The 19232-nt window shown below is 40.9% G+C and overlaps 3 protein-coding genes across 25 annotated transcripts in view; 1 reads left to right on the top strand and 2 right to left on the bottom strand.

The window, feature by feature from the left end:
• The window catches only part of MYH11 (myosin heavy chain 11), a 67582-nt gene extending 66528 nt beyond the window's left edge, over positions 1-1054 (bottom strand). For 8 of the 9 annotated variants that reach the window (XM_080617274.1, XM_080617270.1, XM_080617276.1 and 5 more), the window contains exon 1: positions 387-1054. The gene's annotated coding sequence lies outside the window, so the exon portion shown is untranslated. The remainder of the gene's footprint in view (positions 1-386) is intronic. The other variant, XM_080617277.1, reaches the window with a different exon arrangement.
• Positions 1055-1199: 145 nt separating this feature from the next.
• Positions 1200-6756, bottom strand: CEP20 (centrosomal protein 20). 4 transcript variants are annotated; one of them, XM_080617296.1, is made up of 5 exons: positions 6631-6756; positions 6023-6220; positions 4839-4923; positions 3824-3966; positions 1200-1645 (listed from the first exon to the last, which is right to left on the bottom strand). In XM_080617296.1, the coding sequence occupies exons 1-4, from the start codon at positions 6677-6679 to the stop codon at positions 3828-3830; spliced, it is 471 nt and encodes a 156-aa protein (XP_080473422.1). In that variant the 5' UTR covers positions 6680-6756; the 3' UTR covers positions 1200-1645; positions 3824-3827. The 4 variants fall into 4 exon arrangements, with proteins under 4 accessions (XP_080473422.1, XP_080473423.1, XP_080473424.1 ...); XM_080617297.1 differs by having other exon boundaries at positions 3824-3963; XM_080617298.1 differs by lacking the exon at positions 3824-3966.
• Positions 6757-6920: 164 nt separating this feature from the next.
• Positions 6921-19232, top strand: part of LOC308220817 (multidrug resistance-associated protein 1) — a 57969-nt gene continuing 45657 nt past the window's right edge. For 3 of the 12 annotated variants that reach the window (XM_080617287.1, XM_080617288.1, XM_080617282.1), the window contains exon 1: positions 9343-9912. In XM_080617287.1, the coding sequence (XP_080473413.1) occupies positions 9610-9912 (303 nt within the window). In that variant the 5' untranslated portion in view covers positions 9343-9609. Of the gene's footprint in view, positions 7526-7743; positions 8752-8874; positions 9268-9335; positions 9913-9939; positions 10500-15426; positions 16460-19232 lie in introns of those variants that run through there. The other 9 variants (XM_080617291.1, XM_080617292.1, XM_080617290.1 and 6 more) reach the window with 9 other exon arrangements.

Below are 19232 nucleotides of genomic sequence, written 5' to 3'. Positions count from 1 at the left end.
GGCACTTTTAGCACATTTAAAAATTAAGGTAATTCACAAATAACACCTTAGAAGACCATTTTTCTACTGTATTTATAGATAGTGAAATTGAGAGATCAGTGGTTGTGAATACTAGCACTGATGTGATAGGAAAGACTGAGTAATGAGGCAGAGTCCCACAGTGGTAGTTTCTACATGGATGGCTCTTCAGCCAAGTGGTTGAACCTGACAATGGTGCCAAATGTTTGCACAGAGCAAACATTTAGGGCATAGAGACAAATTTGCTTGTCTGATCCAGTGGTCTATTCTAATTGACAGAAAGCTACAAGACTTAAAAGATGGATCTGATTGAGGTGGATTTGCAAACACATGTCCTTCCCTCCTGGCAACAGGCCTCAGATGCTTACGTATCAGGAAATGGGGAGCTAGCAGTATTGCCAGTCACACAGAGGGGTGAACTCACTACTGAGGCTTCAAGTGGATAAATGCAGCTTTTCGTTTCGACATACAGCTCGTCTGCAGTTTCACATCAGAGTAGAGGCTAGGCTGCTTAACAAATAAAAACCACCTGTAATACCAACTGGGTCAGATCAAGATAAAAGCAAAACTCTGCAGTGTGTACAACCTGGGGTCCTTTCACCTAAACTCACAAACTGCATGTCCTCTTACTCTCTTTATTTCCCACTTACTGTACCATTTGTCTAACAATTAAGATTTTTAAGAATGCAACCCTAAAATATATTTATCAAAACTCCTCTCGGTATCATTTGAAGCATTAAAATCTATACATTTTGTTAAAATAAGTAGCTAACCTGTTATTTCTGACATACCTCTTTAAGTTTGGCTTTTAAAATAAATTCCATTTCAAAACATGTAAACACCTCAGCTAAAAAAAGTTCTGGGAATCAGTAATCTGTTATCAACTTTGTTTTTAGCTTTGCCTCACTGAGTTTCATGTCTTTTGGGAAAAAAAACAAGTTTCTCCCCTTCCTTGTATTAAGTGTTACACAGCTTATAGCAACTCCAGATGGACAAGACCTACCCTCATGTGTTTGTTGGGATGAAGATAAATATAGTGTGTATTTCCGGAGAACTAAAACCATCTATTCCTCTAAAGCACTTTGATTTTCTATTCAACTTTTTTTCCCATACTTACCTGAAAGTAGCAGTTTCTTCTTTTAAAAGAGTGATTAAAATATTTAGGTTGAACACTTCAAAAATTCCACACTGAATAGAACAATTTTATTCAGAAACACAAACACACAAGCAAAGTGCAGAAGTGGTAAGTTGTCTCATACATTTTTATAAGGCAAACCTATTTTTATAAAATATATTGTTAGACCAAATTCTAGAGACAGATGTCACTAATCTAACTTCTTATACAGTTTTGCTTCTATCAGCACTGGAGAAAGAGCCTTTGCTAGCATTTTTTTAATTGACAGTAGGTTTGACCCAGTCATCCTGTCTCATTGGTAGATCTAACAAGCTGAAGTGGTCCCACTGGACAGATTGGTGAAATGTATGCGAAGAGGAATTTCCTAAATTAACTCTTACAGGACTTTACATGAGAAATTAGCATACAAAAGATATCACTTGCTCATACTTCGTGTAACAAGGGGCTCTTCGATGCTTGTGCCAGATGTCCTTCCTGGCTCTGGAATTCTATCTGAAAATGAAACACACATACTCTCATGCAGCTGGACATCCAAAGGTATAAGTGTTATTTTCTATTATTATCAACTTTGATACAGAATATCATCATAGGAAACTGGCAACGTTACCAAAAAAATGCTTCCATGCAACTATATGAGGTAAGAGCCTTGCATTACTAAAGGTTAGATTCCAGACAACTTCCAACCTGGCTACAGTGAATGAAGTAACAGAAACACCAGACTACACGTGTTTTATCAGGATCCCTGGTCTCTTGGAGTATTCATTCCACTACATAAGCAAACAACTTCTAGTATGTAAAGCAAGTTGGTGTTATACATGAGACTTGGTGGGTTAATTTTATGAGTGGATAGATTACCTGAATATGCAGCCTAATTAAAACATACAGATATTTAGTATTTTAAACCCACTGCCCTTAGGTCTCTGCTGACATATTCCACAAACACATGCAGAAAGGAGTTTTAGACTATTACTTAAAGGTTAAAAGCCTTAAAGCTGCTGTTTAGTTCAAAAAGCAATATGCTGTCATGTCTTATGATTAATCCCGAGTTTTGTAACTAACTCTGAACTAAATCCCCACATGAAATTATACTGGAGTCAACAGGGGAAGGTGACCCTGCACAGAGTCAATTTCAGAAGTGAGATACAAAGGTATACTTTAGAAACAGTTCTTCTATACACTGAGTTTAAAAACCAAAATAATTTAGAAATTTCTGATACAAATAATTATTTCTAACAAAGAGATAATTCGTAACAGTTTTGGTATTGACATTTCCTTTCTTCAGCCCCCCTTCTGGCAGGAGGGGAACAACATTGTCTCAATTAATTGTTAAGAAAAGGTGTTTAGTACTTCTCTCACACTTTTTAGATGTCAGTAATACCTCAGGCCTTGTACTTTTCAAATTTTTGGATACAAAATAAATAGTTGATAGTACTAAGGCAACAGTACTAAATTATCACGTTAAAAAGTGACACGCCAAGCAGACTCTTTGAAGGAAAAATCTGGACCAACGATCCCTTTCATTCTGTAGCTTAGGCATTACTAACTGTAACCAATCAAAACGCAGACCAGAAAAGGAAAATTAAGATTTACCAGTGCTCTGCCATAGAGCAATGAACTTGGAGCTTAAGCTTCTGCAGTCAAGGGGATGTGAATTATGTTCTCAGCAAAGGTTTATGCCCATATACAGAACTGACAGCTGAAGTTTAAGAACTTCCTACAGAAATTAGTTAATTTAGAGCAGATAAAAACCAAAAAGATACATCCACTGTTTAATGTATTTTGCTGAGAATTGAGATTAAATTCTTGTATTAAATTCCTAGTGTAGTAAGACAGTCTCTAGCTGACTCACTCCAGAGATGTAATACTGTAAGGGAGTACAATTTGGTCAGTTTAACCTTTAGGGAAATGGTAAAGCAATCTGGTGGATGACCTTTCTGATCCTGAGAACTGGAATATTAATATTTATGGTCTTTACCAGCAATGGCAGAGCAGTAAACCTTGTTTGTAAAAGCATACAGGTCATGACAGATATTCTACCATCTAAAAATCAGAACAGCACTGCTGTTTGGTTTAAATGAGTTCTCTAACAGTCTAAAAGTCTTAACAGAATAAAGCTAAACAATTAGGTTTCCCCCTCCCCCTTCCCATTAGTATCTAACAAGTAGCTACAAGTACCACAAGGTAACAGGAGTGTCACAGTCGAAAAATTATATAAACTTGGCTGTCTACAATATTTTAAAATGTCTGTTTTATAAATAAAACACATTCCCATGTACGATAAAGTTCTACCACTGATACATTTGAAGGCCAGTCAAGCACTTCCAAGGCCAGTCGGCATACCATTAGCATACCAGCAGAGAGCTGGTGTAAGTTGGTCACTTATTTGAACAAAGGCACATATAAAGGGTCTTTCTTGAGTTGGATATAGTAGGGCCTTTCTTAAATGAATACACGAGCAACAGCTATGGTCAGGTCACACAGCTTAATGCTATTTTTGAAGTATAAACATCATTCTGCTGAAGAATTTTTAAGAGAGATGTCACTGCAAAGCATTCCTTGCACAGAAGAGAAGGCAGTGTGCTCATCTGCATGTTTACCCTGTTATAAGCATAGGTACCGTACAGAAAATCTGGTCACAAATAAAACTAGCAAAAATGAGAGAACATCCACCTTTTTAATTTCTCTCAGTAGGTGGTTTGCTAAAATTCTGTTTTGGGTAATTCAGCAAAGTCATTCTTGCAGGGGTATTCTGGTTATTTTCTTCTTTACCATCATGTAAGAAATGAGAGAGAATTCCATACAAGAGAGGTCTGCTTAAGACAGAAATGACAAAATGAGTCTATGAAATAATGAGCATTAAAAACACACCCTTTCTTCAGACTTCTCAGACCTTAACGTTTACTTCTAGAATACATATGGATGTCCTTACACATGTATATATACATTTATATGTGTACATATATATGTAATTATGCAAAGTATCATTATATAAATCAGCACAGACCTAAGCCCCCCCTGAATATCAGCACGCTCTTAAAAAGCCTGCCTTAAGAGACACTCTCAGCTAAACTCCAGACCCCCTGTAGGTGAACAACCGGAGTCTGCCTAGCACAAAAACACAGATCCACATTCTCACTTGTGTAGTATGAAGGATCAGACTTTGCCAGGCACAGTCCGCCACTGCACAAACCGAACTTGATTCTTTCTTAGCACCTGACAGATTCTGACAGCACAAGCTACAGAGAACACTGAGCATGTTTAAAGCTGCTTCAGTACCCTAGTTCATTAATGAAGTTGTATTGAAGCACTATAAATTTGTATCTAATCTAAGACTACAATAATCTTTTTATTGCTCTACAAAGCAATTCACTGATTTGCAAAGAGTGTATCTGTTTTCTACTTCTGACTGTAGAGAAAACTGTACTGATAAGCGACTTGTGTTTAGGGATGCAAGTACACTATCTAGAGAAGGCTATAGAGTTAGCAGAATTAAATGTTAGTATGGGGCATGTCTGAAAATGGCCCTGTGTTTGACATTGTCAATTTTAATACAGCATGTTAAAGCAGGCATGCGATCTAATCGCATTTGAATTGGTGAGATCAGTTCTATGTGATTTTTAATAACCATAAAGAGAAAAATATATGCAAACCAGAATATACTGTGCATTCCAAAATCAGTCCTTACACTGATTTTCCATTTGTGCCTTCAACCATGTTCAGCTCTTTGACAAGAAACTGTCTATCCAAGGACACTTCAGGCTGGCCAGACTCTGAAAAAATTATTAAGACTGGTAAGAAAAACATCATCAATTAACAGATTTCAAAAGAGAACACACATCTCCCTTTTAGACTATTAATATCTAACAGCATACCGTAATTCCAGGAACTCACTTAAACATTAGTGCTTCATACTCACAAAATTCACATGACATATTAAGATTTTTATCTTCACTCCAAAGAAATCTAAGAAAATTACTGAAGAAGGCTTACACTATAATCACGCAAACAACTCTCTCTAAAGAAGTACTGTTACAAAACAGATTCCATACGTTAACTACTGTACAGACTGTCTCCATTCCCTCAAGGGGGACTGAAATATATCAAATTATTAAATAGTAGTAATTACTGTATCTAAGCACAACTGTAGAACTTCAAATTTCTAATACAGTTAGCAATACCTACAAAGATAAGCAAGTGCTGTACCACGTAAATTACAGCTCCTCTTTCAATACTGTAAACAGCTCTCAAACACGGGTAGCAACAGTGCTTAACTGCAGTTGTGGAAAAAAAAAATCAATCTATCTTCTTCGTACTCTTTTTTGTTATTTAAGCTGAGGACATCCAACAAAGCTTCTGATACATTCTTTATGCATGAATTGCCAGAATTGCAAAAATGCAGACTCTCACCTACTTTATGTACATTTTAATTTTTCCTCAAATAAATTTTGTTCATTTGGAGGCTGTTGTTTTGGTTTGGGTTTTTTTACCAAAATGCCAACGAGATAAGAATGTGATATATGATTCAAAAATAGTTAGTAATTTTCCAAGACAAATGCAGAGATCTAAGAAAAGCATTTTGATTTCAGAGGCTGCTAGCAGGTTTTCTTGTTCTTGCACCGATTACTTTGTGAAAGCATTTACCTCAAGGAAAAGGGGCAAAGAATGAGTGTTCTTGAAAACTAACGGATAACTTTGCCTAATGCTGCAAGTAAAACTGTGGAGAGAGTATTATCTTATTTATTTTGAAGAGAAGACCAGACTCTGCAGCTTGGTCCCGCTTTATGAATTTCACAGTGTCAGTGGAATTACTCAGCCAAACAGCAGATGTCTGTTAATACAGTGATTACAACAAAAATTCAGACCCAATACCTGCAGTTAAAACATGTGCTGCATTATTATACTTGTTATATCTCAGGTATTCACGAATTAGTTCGTTGATTAAAAAGTTTTCACGAGTCAGCGGTGGACGTGGTTCATTTTGGTCATCCAGTGCCTTAAAAACTTCAGTTCTGATCCTTGCTTTTATTTGTCCAAGCGCACCTTTTTTTTCCAGTGTTTCCTTTAAAGCTATTACCACAAAAAGATCGTTAGTATAAAGCCAAACGTATTCAAGCAGCATTCTTATCACCTACAATAAAAATATAATTTCGGCATATTCACAGTGAAAGAAAGATAAGATATCTGCACCTGTGCATATGCCAGTAGGTAACAACAGTAGGAACGTTATAGATAACTACTGAGGCTTCAAAGAGGCCGCAATTGTATCTTTTTTTAGTGGTAAACATACGTTTTATCAATTTCAAAAGTGGGATGTAACTGGATCAAGATGTTTGCAACGAGTGAAAACCAAACCAAGATCAACGCAACGTATTCGTGTGAAGGCTCAGGGACGTTTCTTCTGCGGCTCCACAACGGGCGCTGTGAAACGACGGCATCCATTAGCGCCCGGGGCGACTACACTACGCACCCAGGCGTACCATGCCAACCCGGACGCCCACCGCCTTCGTTGTCCCGGGGTACTTCCATCACGGCCAGGCCTCCTCACCCCTCCAACACCCCCACCTCACTACCTGCTTTGAGCTGCGCCACCGACGCCATTGCCAGGACTCAGACGAAACAGTTCGGAGCCGACACGCTGCCACTGCGCAGGCGCGGTGCTGGGAGGTGGGAGTGGGCGGGGTGGGCGCGCTTTGCCTGAAGGACCGGTGGCCCGGAAGGGTTCCCCTCTGGTTGGGGCTGCCCGTGTGAGGGAGCGGCCCTGTGCTGCCGCGGTGTCCGCTAGGCAGGGTCAAGCCGGGATAAAATAATGAGTGCCTGTGGGCTGTAGATGGAGTTACCGTTCGGTACCCTGCCTGTGGTTCAGTCCTGTCAGCCGCGGAGGGGGGAGCGGGCGGTGTTCTGAGGGTTGTGGTACTTTTTCCTCTCTATAATTACAAACGTCAATCTGCTTTGTTTGGAGGAAAAAAAAAACCCAAAAACAACAAAACCCAAAAACCCAACCCCAAAAAGGAATAAGAAAGAACAAAAGTGAAATTTGGAGAATGAGTGAGAGTTTCTCCCTGATGTATGGCAGAGGAGTTTTGCATCGGGTTCCTGAAATACGAACTTTTAATTAAAAGTAGTCACCAAAGAGGAGCTTTTAATTAAAAAGACCTGCCAAAATGTAACCGAATACGGGTGTTTCGCAAGTGTGTGAGAATCCCCGGTGTGACTGGAGACATGCGGGTGTGCTTCACGTTGCTGGGGTGAGTCGACAGTGTTTATTTTATGGAAGTATAAAAAGTTTCCCAAAGGAAATGCAGCCAATGTGGATGAATAAACGGGATTTGTCATGGTCTAGTTGGAGCAGCCTGCTTGGGCTTGAAGGAAAATGTGAGTCTTAAGCAGTAAACCACTTACAGCCTTGAACTGTGGGGTGGGGTTTGTTTGTTGGGATTTATTTTTGTTTATTTGGTTGGGGTTTTTTACATTTCCTCTCAAAGCAAATATTTATGTTATGAGCTTCCAAGGAATCTCTATAACGGGGGACAATAAATTAATGAAAAAAGTCTTCAGAAGGAATGGTGAAGTTAATCTGTTCTTTAACACAGCACGAACTTGCAATGAGTCAGCAGCAGTACGTGCCTCCGCCTTTCCCAAGACTGCTGCCCAGCTCCCCAGTGCAACTGGTGATGAAGGACTGCTTACCTGACATGCAACAAGTTTTCACAGTCAAAGCATTTTTCTCTGTATCCTTCCAAAGTTCTCCATGTTGTTGTAGGTCACTGTTCTATTACACCTAACTTCTAGTTGTTGTTGCTGTTTTCCACCCTGTATTAATTTTTCTGCTGTATCATTTCAGCTGTAAGTTTATATTCAACAGAATATTGCACACACAGTATGTGTAAAAGTGTAAGCTCTTAGAGGTTGCATTTTTTTTTTTTCTGGTTTACTGTGTATTAATAATGCTATTAAAAAGGAAAAGCTCTTCCTACAGGGCTACTAAATAATACAAGCAGCTGTAGGGTAGCTTATATTATTTGTCAGAGTTACTATTATTCATATGTGATGCAGAGTAGCCAGGATAAAAAAGTATTCCCTACAGCTGAGGGGCAGTAGGGTAACACATGTGGGATGTAACTTTTTCAACAGGTGTGATACCATTGAGACATCAAAAAGCAACCCACCAAGGTATTTACTATGATTTTAAGATGAATTTAAAGATGAATGCACAATCCAGGACAAATATTCTTAATAAAAATAAGGGGAATTAGATGTCAACATTTAGCTGTTCTCTTACAGTACTATAAAGATTTTAATGTGGTATGAAATAAGGCATGGGTTAAACTGATACAAGCTTTTGCAATTCTGACACTGAATTTGGTTTGATCTTTCTGTGATGATTCTGCTCAGCTCATCAAGGTAAACAGAGCCTTGGTGGAGGCTGAACATTGCTGCTGCTCCTCCACCTGACACCCTGGAAATGAGAGATCCAGGGGCACAGATCAGTATTGCTGCATTTGGATGAACAGCATGGCCACAGCCAGCCACCAACACAGCTCCAAAACTACAGTGAAGGCATGCAGGCCAGTAAAGCAGCAACCTGTGATATTATCTTTGTATGTGGTTCTTGCATTTTAGTTACACATTAGACAAACAAGACCTGTCTCTCTTCCGACAGCTTTGTCTCTTCTGACAAGTTTGTCCGTTACCATAATTGCTCTAGATGCAAAAGAACATTTTAAATTGAGATTCTTTATGTAGCTCATACAATTAAAGGTTTCAGTTGTTTTTCTGTAGGGTAGCACGTAACCACCCTGCTCTTTCCTGCAGGGTATGACGCCATCCTGGCGTATGTGCCATGCATGCTCCAGCTGGTGTTTTCTGGTGTATCAGATAGTCAGCCGAGCATGGATGCCGTCTGTGGGCTTAACCGATGCATTTTAAATTGGATGTGAAGAGTGCACCGTGAGACAGAGCCAAACACAGCCTTCGGGGCTGTGCAGTTATTTGAACCAGTATATAGTTTCGTGCAAAGTTGGTTGGTCGTTTAGGTTCATTTCATGCTAGTCAACTCGAAGTAGTTCAGGGCTTTGAAACCAGTTTAACTGCTTCACGTTGGCAAGTATTTGAAGGTGAGTGAGGGCTTTCACTATGTCCTTCCCGGAGGAAGCCTCCGTCTCGCAGTGCCTTTCCATGGGCGATGTGTGGGCTCCTTGTGTTTGGTGCCCGGAGAAGGGCGCGCCGTGGTGCCTGCGGGCAGCTGCGGCCGCCGGTGCGGGTGGGAGGTCCGCGATCCGGAAGGCTGCTGGAGGGAGGCGAGAAGGGGATGCTACGAGGGGGGCAATGCTTCCGCCCCGGCGAGGCTGGCTACGACGGGCGGTGTCCTGAGCCGAACACAGGCACGTGTTAGGCTCCGGCCGAGCTCCCAGTCTCGGGACCCGTCCATCGCCCCGGGCCACCGCGATGCGGAGCCGATGCGCTTCCCCGCGGAACGCCGCCACGGGGCTGGGCTGGGTTGCATAGCTCCCAGCTGCCTGCCCCCGCCGAGTCGGGGCTGCGCAGTGCGGGCGGTGGCGGCGGGCGGTGCCGGGACTCTGTATCCCCGTGACCGGGGAGCCAATCAGGGCTCTGTGCTGGCGGTGGCGGCCCGTCTCCGCCCGGGCACGGAGAGGTGCGGACGGGGAGACGCAGCGCTGCCGCGGGAGCCCGCGGTCCCTTCTCCGCGCCCCATGGGGATCGAGAGCTTCTGCAGTGTGGATGCCTACGAGCCCTTCTGGGTGAGCGGCGGGATGGGGTTACGGGGTCTCGGCTGGGCGGCGGTTGCTGCCAGTGCCGGCACTGACGGATGGTGGGGAGCCGGGTGGGACAGGGATGGTCGCTGGCCCCGGGCGGAACCCGAAGAGGCTGCCTCCGGTGGGGGGAGAGCCGGAGCCTCCCATGCCGGCGCTCACCGTAGACAGAGCGCGGGGGTCTGCGGCGTGCCCTGGCCGTGCACCAGCCCCTTTAGCCCCAGCGGTGCGTGCGTGATACGCCGGCGTGAACCGGCCTCGGGCTTGCGTGGAGGAGCAGGGCCGTGGCTGGGGACTCGTGGGTCTCTGACTGTGTTCGGTGTTCCCGCTCCCGAGTCGCAGTGGGACCCGGTATGCCTCGTGTGCGGGGTTTCCGGCAGCGAAATAAAATGCTTGTAGGAAGGAACGGGTTAGTGAGTGCTTGCTTGGGAGACGCGAAACGAGTTCCTGAGTGACCTGCGTTTGGTTGTTCGTCTGCATTACTCAGGACTGTGCGAGTAATAACGGTGACTGACTGCTGCCATCATACTGAAGTGGTGTGCTGTCCTGGGAAGGAGGCCAAAGATACGCTTTCTGTGGGTTAGCAGCTATATCGCATGTTTGCATAGAGATATTTTTGCTCTTCCTTAATGTAGAGTGGTGAGTGCAGCCTGTTGTGGGTGAACTGAAAACCAGCTGTGCAAAGGAGGGTGGTGCGGAAACGTTGCAGAGTGGGACTTACTCAGCTGAGACAAGGTGTTCCTTTGCAGAAGCGCACAGGTGCTGGCAGCAGTGAGGCCTCTGGGAAGGCTGGAAGGCAGTGAAAATCCTTGTGATGAGGAAACGGGTTGTATGGAAAAAGAGGTTTTGTGGAGGAAAGGAGGACAGAGAGCAGGAAGTTAGGGAAAAAAAAAAGATGGGGTGAGAGCTACTGAGGACAATGTAGGGCCAAGAGGGAGATGTGGATTTTTGTAGACTGTTCAAAGAACTCGTGTAGTCATCGGATATTTGCCAAAACCAGCATTGAGCTAATGAACAGCCTTACTAGTAAAATAAAATTGGATATCTCAACACATGCTGTTGTACTGTTTGTCTCAAGAACTATTAAGATATTACTCAGCAAATATTTTAAAAATCATCAAGACTTCAAGATATTTATCTTTTCCAGCTGTTCCAAAGTGACTCTCACCTCCTATTACATTGCTTGTGTTCATGCATCTTTTAAGCTAATTTTCATGTTTCTCAGAGTGGGTTAAATTACAGATTGTCATCAAATGTTTCCCTTTCCTAGAATGAGACATTTTGAAAAGCTTTAGGGAATACATGTGTCAAAACTCAGTTTATGGAAAAGCTTCTGGAAAAGTTTCCAGTTCTTTGACTTGTGGGGTTGAAACATCAGGTAGAAACAAGATCTACACTTGGAATGTTGGAAGCAACTAGTTTATAATATATATATATATAGGATTTCTGATGCTAGATTCTTTTATTGTGAAAGCACTATTCTTGTATAGCCATTTCTGCCAGGTCATAGTTACACCACACATTTTTTTCACTAAATGCATTGGTTCCCAAGAGCATAGATGACTTTGTGATTTGTCATCCTTCTCCAAGTCACATGGAGTCTGCCTTTTGTTTCTTCCAGCTAAAGATCCTCTGGGTGTGGTTATTTGAGTTTTGGATTCTTCTAATCCTGAAAAAGAGCAATTGTGTATTCCAGTTGGTGTAAGGTGTCTTTAGAAAACTCTTCTTCCTTGGCGATCTTGTCCTCATGAGCAACAGTTTGTATGCACTTTGTTGCATTGTTCCTAATAGTGGGAGAGTAGTAATGCTAGTTTTAGTCCTTATGGATGCTCTGGCTGCTTTGTTTTCTGCTGTTTCCATCGTGGCTATTACTTGAAACTGAAGTTGTAATGGAGTTTCAGGAAATGCCTATGTACGTGCAGTGTTTCACTGGGCTTCTAGATACCACCTCTGTGGTACTGCGTGCTGCTGTCTTCCTGTCTTGTGGACTGCACTCTTCTGCTTCTCAGAGCTGGGTGATGGCTAGATATGCGGTGGCATGTGTTGTTGCTTTCTTGTGGTGAGCTCTATGGCTGCATCAGCTGTTTTGGTTGGTGCTCGCTAGTGGAGCAGTGGGATTTCCTAGCGCTGGCAGACTGCTTCAAGGAAGAGATGTGTTTTCTGTTAAGGGTGGTGCTGAGTTTGAGGCAGCTCAGTTTTAAACTGTGGGGAAGACTTTGCAGGTTGAAAAGACCTAATGGACCCTTAAAGACCGTATGCTAATCTTCTTAAGCCTTGCTGCCCAGGGTTTTGGTTCTTTGCACACCCAAGGAATGTTAATGTTGAAGGTTCTTGTCTGAGAATTAAACAGATTGGTTTTATTTAATACTTAATCTGAAAGGTCAACAGCACAAGCAAGCTTGCTGTCACCTTCACACCTTCCTCCCCCTATTTAATCTATCTCTGTGCCCCCTCTCAGCATATTAACTTCACTGCAATCAGATTTGCTTACAGAACTTAACTGTTTCTTACTTCCTTTGAACCAGACTCCCTTTTTGGAAGGGTACTGTTTTGTCCTTGCTCTCTTGAGCATCACTGAGTATCTTAGAATGAGTATCCCATCCATAACACAAAGGTACAGCTACATAAGATAAAGTTGCTATTTATTAATAGCTGTTGATGTAAAAGTTTTAAAAAACCCTAGTGGGTTAGGGGTAACATTTGCACTACTTTCATTTCAGTGCAGTGACTTTTAAGGGCCTGTTTAAACTTGAAAATTCTTGTGACCTGAGGTGCTGAGATACGTTTGCCTGGGGTGTCACTGGTTCGTGAGTGCAGTGTGCCTGGCTTCAGTACCAGCAGGCAAAAAAAGTGAAGTGGGGTGAGGAACTCAGTCATTCTAGGTAAGCAGGATAAGCACCAAGGCAGATACAGAACATGCTGTACACTTCGGCATGCTCACCTAGCTGTCTGGATATACGCATACTCACACAATGGTTTCAGTGGAGTTTAATTTTGAAATAGCATGTTGGTGTTCCTTTCTTTGAAGTAAAATGTTGGGGTAGTTACAGTTTTTCAGAGCTTGTAAACTATGTGGTATCATGTTTAGAGAAGTCTTATGTTTGAAATTGCTAAAGGAAGAGGATAAGAGTTTTTGTGATATTTAGAGTTTTCAAGGTTATCCCCCAATATGACTTTTATGAAAAAAAGTATCAGATGTGAATGAAAAATTGAGTTTATGCTTGCACAAGCAGCTCCTGACAGTCCCTCCTCCAGTGCTCTGCCAGGAGTTACAGGAAATCTTAGTTATGTGTCCATTAGAAGATGTTGGTAAGTCAAATAGAATCTGAAATTTTGAGGTTTTTGCTTATACTTATGGGAATGTGAGAGAAATGGCTGATATGTATGTAAACTCCTATCATGGCCTTCACAGGCAAAGATGTGCTTTTTAAAATTAATTTTGATAGATGTTAATTCTTTATCTCAGTGGGAACTTAATGAAGATTCCCCCTCCCTCCCGCCTCCCCCCCATTTTTCTAGTTGGACATTTGGTTATTGAGGAAGGATTGAAAGCAAGTAATTCTATTTACTTCTTGAAGAGCAAGTTTTAATCTCCTTTGTTTTGAAAGCTATAGAGTCCTTTAATGATGCAGGCTGTGTCTGCCTGTGTAAACCCAGGCCTCTTTCTTTCCTGTTGGTGCAGAAAGCATTTGTGGAGCCTCTTCTCTGTTAGTAAAGAAATTGTATCCACATAGTGTTCTAAGTATAGTGCTTCTTCATATGGAACCAAACTACAGGACATAAACAGAATGGATGACAAAAGCTGAGGCAAAGCCTCACATACAAAATCCAGGGATCAACTTGGTGGGACTGGGCTCTGCTTCTCTTGCTGTTGTGTAGAGTGGTAAGGCTTTCAGGAATGTTTTGCCTGCTTCAATAAATGTATTTTCTTGAGTGTTTGTCCCAGTATATTATGATTTGTATTTGGGTTGACGTTGTATATAGGGGAGATCTACCAGCCTCTCTCAGCTGTTTGCAGACATGCTACGATCTTCTAAGACTATAATGTGGCTTGATAGGATGTTATTAAGGAGAAAATCCATTAATATTCTTTAATAAATGAATTAATTATAGTTAATTATAATAATGATTAGCTGACAGTTGTGAAGTGATACTGTGTGATGTAAACATCTGCTGTGGGTATACTGCTTATGAGAACACTGGGACACTGTTTTCCTGAAATAGTCTTCTGAAGGAAAACCAGACTTTTTATGTAAGAAGTAATTTCATGTTCTGAAGGTTCATGGCTTGTGCTTTTATACCTCAGACAAGCAGTAAATTAGCATGTATCTAGGAATCCTGCAGCTTTTTGCACTGTAAAATAGTGCTTTTTCAGTGTGTTTGTGGCAGAGCTAGGGAGGGAATGAGGTCCTGAGAGTGATGCTGAGTGAGCTTGATAAAAATTAGGAATTTAGACTCTTCCTTCAGTTGTAAAAGTACTAAGTTTATGAATGCATTTGTGGTTAGAATTTAAGAGTGTGCAGATCAGAAAACTACTTACACTTGCTGCCACAGGAAGGTAATATGTGGACTGCATTTGGAATAGAGAAGGAGCAACAGCAGAAAACAGTTAAACAGAAAAACCTTTACACTAGATTGTAATAAACATTGTAATAAACAGTTGATTGCCTGATTCTCCTGGCTTGGTGATTGTTGGCATTTTTAGTAATGAAAGAAGCTTATCTGTCAGCTTTCTCTTCTTTAAACCTGTAAAGCATTTCTGTTGGTCTGAATTTGCATAAAAATTAAACTTCTGTTAGAAATAAAGCTTATCTCTCTTGATCCAGAATAGATCAATTTAGGGGAAATACAGGAAAATTAAGCCTGACATTCTATTGTGGATGAGGATTTTCTTAATAGATAAGCAGGCATTCTGCAGCTGTCAGTTCAAGGTTGCTCAGAAAAGTAAAATGAGGAAAAATCCTCAGCAGAACACCTGGATAACTTGTGCTGTTCCATGCAGTTACGTTGCAGTTTGCATTGAGACACTGTGCTATACTGGGACTAAGTGAAGGTTAACCCGGGTTGCACTGAAGTCATTCTGGGTCACATCTCTAAAAAGCCTACTGCCGGGTACTGACCTTTCGCTTACTTTTAATAGAGTCAGAATTCCATGCATTACTGTTTTCTCACTCTTTGCGTCTGTGGTAGCTTTGGATACAGTTTATGCCAATGTAAGCTGTTATCTTAGGCCCTGTGTAAGGTTATTACCCAGGTGTATTCAGAATTCTCACAGTGATTTGAACTAGATATACAGGCTGCTGCATTATTATTAAGTAAAAGTTCTGGTTTTGGTGCAAAAAGGAGATGAGAGCAGGAATCTTTTTCATGTATTCTTGTAAATAAGAGTCATTTCAATGAAAAATTTTACAAATGGGTAAAACCTATCCTTTTGATTCTGAAACTGAATGGTAAATATTTTATTGTCTTGTGGCAAAATGTGTCATGGTACTTGCAGAGTCTGGAAATACTGTGTCTGTAGAAAAAGGCTAAACATTTTACTTTCGTGAATGCTGATGTAATCTGTCATATGTTTCCCTGACACAAATAGCCATAATTCAGTGGCTTTTGGGTTCTTGGATTACAGAGATCAGCTCTTGTAAATTTCACAGCTGCAGGTGGAATTTACCCTTCTCTGATAACTTGTCAGCACCAGCTTCTTATTTTAAGCCAAAGGAAAACAAAAGCAAAAGGTTGGTTTTGTTTTTGTTTTTTCCTTCTTGTCATTTTACATACAGTTCCAGCTCATGCCGTGCTGTCTATAACCAGGGATTTAATCTCTCTGTGAACATTAGAAAATAGTGATGTTTGGGTTTTGGGCAAGGAGGTGCAGAGGCCTGATTTAAGTTCAGGAACGGGTATTGGAAGGTAGAGGTTTTTCTTGGCTGCCTTAACTAGTCAAATCTGCATTTTGTAAGTCATTACTGTTGAGAACTTCATCTTGCTAAAACCATTTCTAATAGAAGACATTATGAGAAATAAAGGGTGTTTAGCTGTCACAGGAAACACTGAGATTTCCCCCACGGTCTTTACAGAAATGATTTAAAATTTTTAGGACCCCTGTTTATTATGTTTTTTGTTTTTTGTTTTTTGTTTTTTGTTTTTTTTTTTTTTTTTTGTTTTGTTTTGTTTTTTTTTTTTTTTTTGTTTTTTTTTTTTTTGTTTTTTTAATGCTCCCCCTCTTGCTCTAACAATGTTGTCTTGTGACAATGTTGTTTTTTCTGTGGGTGAACATGATCTCCATGGGAGTCGGAGATCTGAATCCAATTCTTGCTACCTAATGTGGTAATTACCATTAGTATTTCTCATTTTGCCTCCATGGCAGTAAAAGAACAAAACTTCACAAACTTACTTATCTAACTGGGCTCTTACTTGCCTTAATAAATGTCTGATAACTTCGTGGAGATATGAGCACCCATCCTCAGATGTGAACATGAAGGGAAGTCCTGAAGTCTCTTCCCAAATGTGGCATGCTTCATTTCTTCCACTGCTTGTGGTAAGTGGTAGAGTTCTGTGCAGGAGCATAATTTTGTCATTTCTCCTTGCAGAAGTAGTTTTTAGAGTCTGTGGAGGCCTGGGAATAAGATCAAATATTTGGTTGTGTGGCTTTTACTTTTTAGTAGAATCTTGGTTTTGTGAGTTCTAAAAATAAAAAATCCTTCCTGGCTGCTTTTCATTAAGTGTAGAAAGTAGCTGTTGGAAAGATATTATTGTAAAATCTGTTCAAGTGTTTAAAATATTTCTGCTATTTCCTATTTGCACAGTATACCCTTAGATGATACAATAAACCGGTAAACCATTAATGTAGTTAGTACAGGTCTTCAAAGGAATGGGTAGTGTATTGAAAGCTTTATTTAAATGCAGCATGAGCTCATGTGTGCATCACAGCAAAGGTACCATTCTACTTGGACACTGCACTGAATTCAATTACAAGAACAGCAACTACATTGTGTCACAGGAGAGATCTGTGCATTTTGGGAAACTCACTATTTATTAAGAGAAAAAGCTAGAGGAAATAAATGAGAGCTAAGGTATGTTTGCATGTGTATATTATGCTATTTTATCTGGAATTGATACTGGAACCATTGGATCCTTTAATGCAAGTAGTACTTTTTCCAAAATAATTTCAATATAAGCTGCATAGTATTTTTAAGTGAATAATAAACATGTCAATAGGAAGGGGTTTTTTTTGTAGTGTCATACTTCAGCACCTTGTTTGGCCCTGTCAGGGATGTTATTGTCTGTTCTTGTTCCTGTGAGTATTGCTGAGCAGAGAGGAGAGCTGCAGTTTTGGGGAGTTCTGGAGGATTTTTCTTGTGTGAATATCTGTTGTTTGATTTACCAACCTGTCACCTCCTGTGATTTAGTATGAACAGCAGGTGCAGCAGGGTAAATGTTATACTGGTGAAGATGGTGTATGGTTGTGCTTGTCGTAGGCTCTATTCTAAATATGCTCTTAGAGGAACGGTGAGACCCAGTACATGTTTCATGATCTGAAATGTGGATGATAGAATCAAGACATTATATTTACAGTGTTTTGAGAACATTATTTCAGTCTGTCTTCAAAATTTCTAAAGCTAAATTAAATAAAACTTACTTGACAAACTGAATAACTTTGAGAGCTTTTTAAAATTCGTTACTTGAAAACAGACCTCCTTCTATCCTACTGCAAAATGTGGATCACTTTGTTATCCATTGCTTTCGTTAATTCTCAGTGTGGTCAACAGTGTCACTGTTTTTACTTTTAGTTTTGGTGAAGAATGGTGGTATAGGGGACCTTTTATATAAGGTCAGGGTTCCTTTAAAGCAGCCTTAAAGAGATAAGTCCTTTTCTGCACCCTCATCGCCTGTTGTCCACTCATGCTACTAGCTTTTCTGGGGCTGTAGGCTCAGCCACATCAGGCTAATCTCTGATCTGGGGATAGGCAGGCGGGAAATTTGCTGTTCTAGATACTGTAGGCTAAAGGCTGATGGCCTTCTCTTAGGGAGAATGGTTGAAACAGTTCCTGGGTTTATAGGTGCTGTGCTGGGGATTTTTTTAACGTGGTATCTAGAGCTGCCAGATTGCGAGACTTCCTATGGCTATAAGAAAGTGACAGTACTGTTATAATGAAAGTTGTCAGCTTCAGTTTCAGTGTTAGTGCTTGAGAGAGCTAACTACTTGTGTTCTACTAAATGTAAGCATTGCATTAAACACAGAATAGTTTTTACTGTTAGGAAAATAAGACTGAGAAACCATATGAGGCCAGGTTGGATGAGGCTTTGAGCAAAATGGTCTGGTGAAAGGTGTCACTGTCCATGGCAGAGGGGTTGGAACTAGGTGATCGTTAAGGTCTCTTTTGACCCAAACCATTCTATGATGTCTTGGTATTACAAAGGAGGTGCTTCTTCTGTGGGAGATACTGGAGTAGTGGGTACGCACCAATGTCAATGTAAAGCTCCATTTGAAGGAGTGTCAACCATGATATTAAGATTCCAATGTGGTTTCATGATTTCATTTTTCACGTAGGTGTGTGGTAAATATTTAAATCACTTTTCAGTCACAGCTGGTTTCTGCAGGTGGATTTAACAATGGGGTTGGCAGCCTGTATCTCTAGCACACTTGTGCACAGCAGGCAGGAAACTGAGTGACTTTGGTCTCTCCTGTTCTGCCAGTGAGAATTTTAAAATGTGCTGTGGGTCAGATAGGGTTATTGATGTGAGAACAGGAGGCTGCTGGCTGCTCACTTAACAGCCTTTCCTGCCTGCCAGAGTAGGGGCAGCTAGCTATGAGGTCCTGTCCAGGGTCAAATACTGTCATTATTCCTCAGATGGGACACACTGGAGGCGTACAGTTTCTCTGTAGTCTTTCTTCCCTGAGCAGAGGCAGAATAACTGATCTTCTGTGTTGTGACTTTTGCCTGGTACCCCTGCCAATATTTTTATTTTGCCTGTTCCTGAAATTTTAGACAGAAATTTAATATAGGTCTTTATTTTCCTTGGGTTTATGCACTGTTAAATAAGTGGTTTACATGTGAATCGATCCACATGATTCTGGGGAATGCCAAGCATTTTTTGCACTCTTGGAGATAGAAAGTTTCACTTCAAGTGTGATAGAAAGGGTTTTTTTGCCATAAAAGAAAATGTGCTGTTGGGCATAAAAACTACGGACTGGTGTTTTTTTCAGCCGCAGCGCTAGTGATGGAAATGAAAAGTGAGAAATAGGTCAGATAAATTTAAAAATATTCATTTGCTATTCTGGGAAACTTTAAAATTTTCCATGGATCTTA

This window comes from Psittacula echo (assembly GCF_963264785.1).
Source record: "Psittacula echo genome assembly, chromosome: 5".
Lineage (NCBI taxonomy): Eukaryota > Metazoa > Chordata > Aves > Psittaciformes > Psittacidae > Psittacula > Psittacula echo.
Note: the sequence above shows the minus strand (reverse complement) of the source record. Positions and strands in the feature narration are given on the sequence as shown.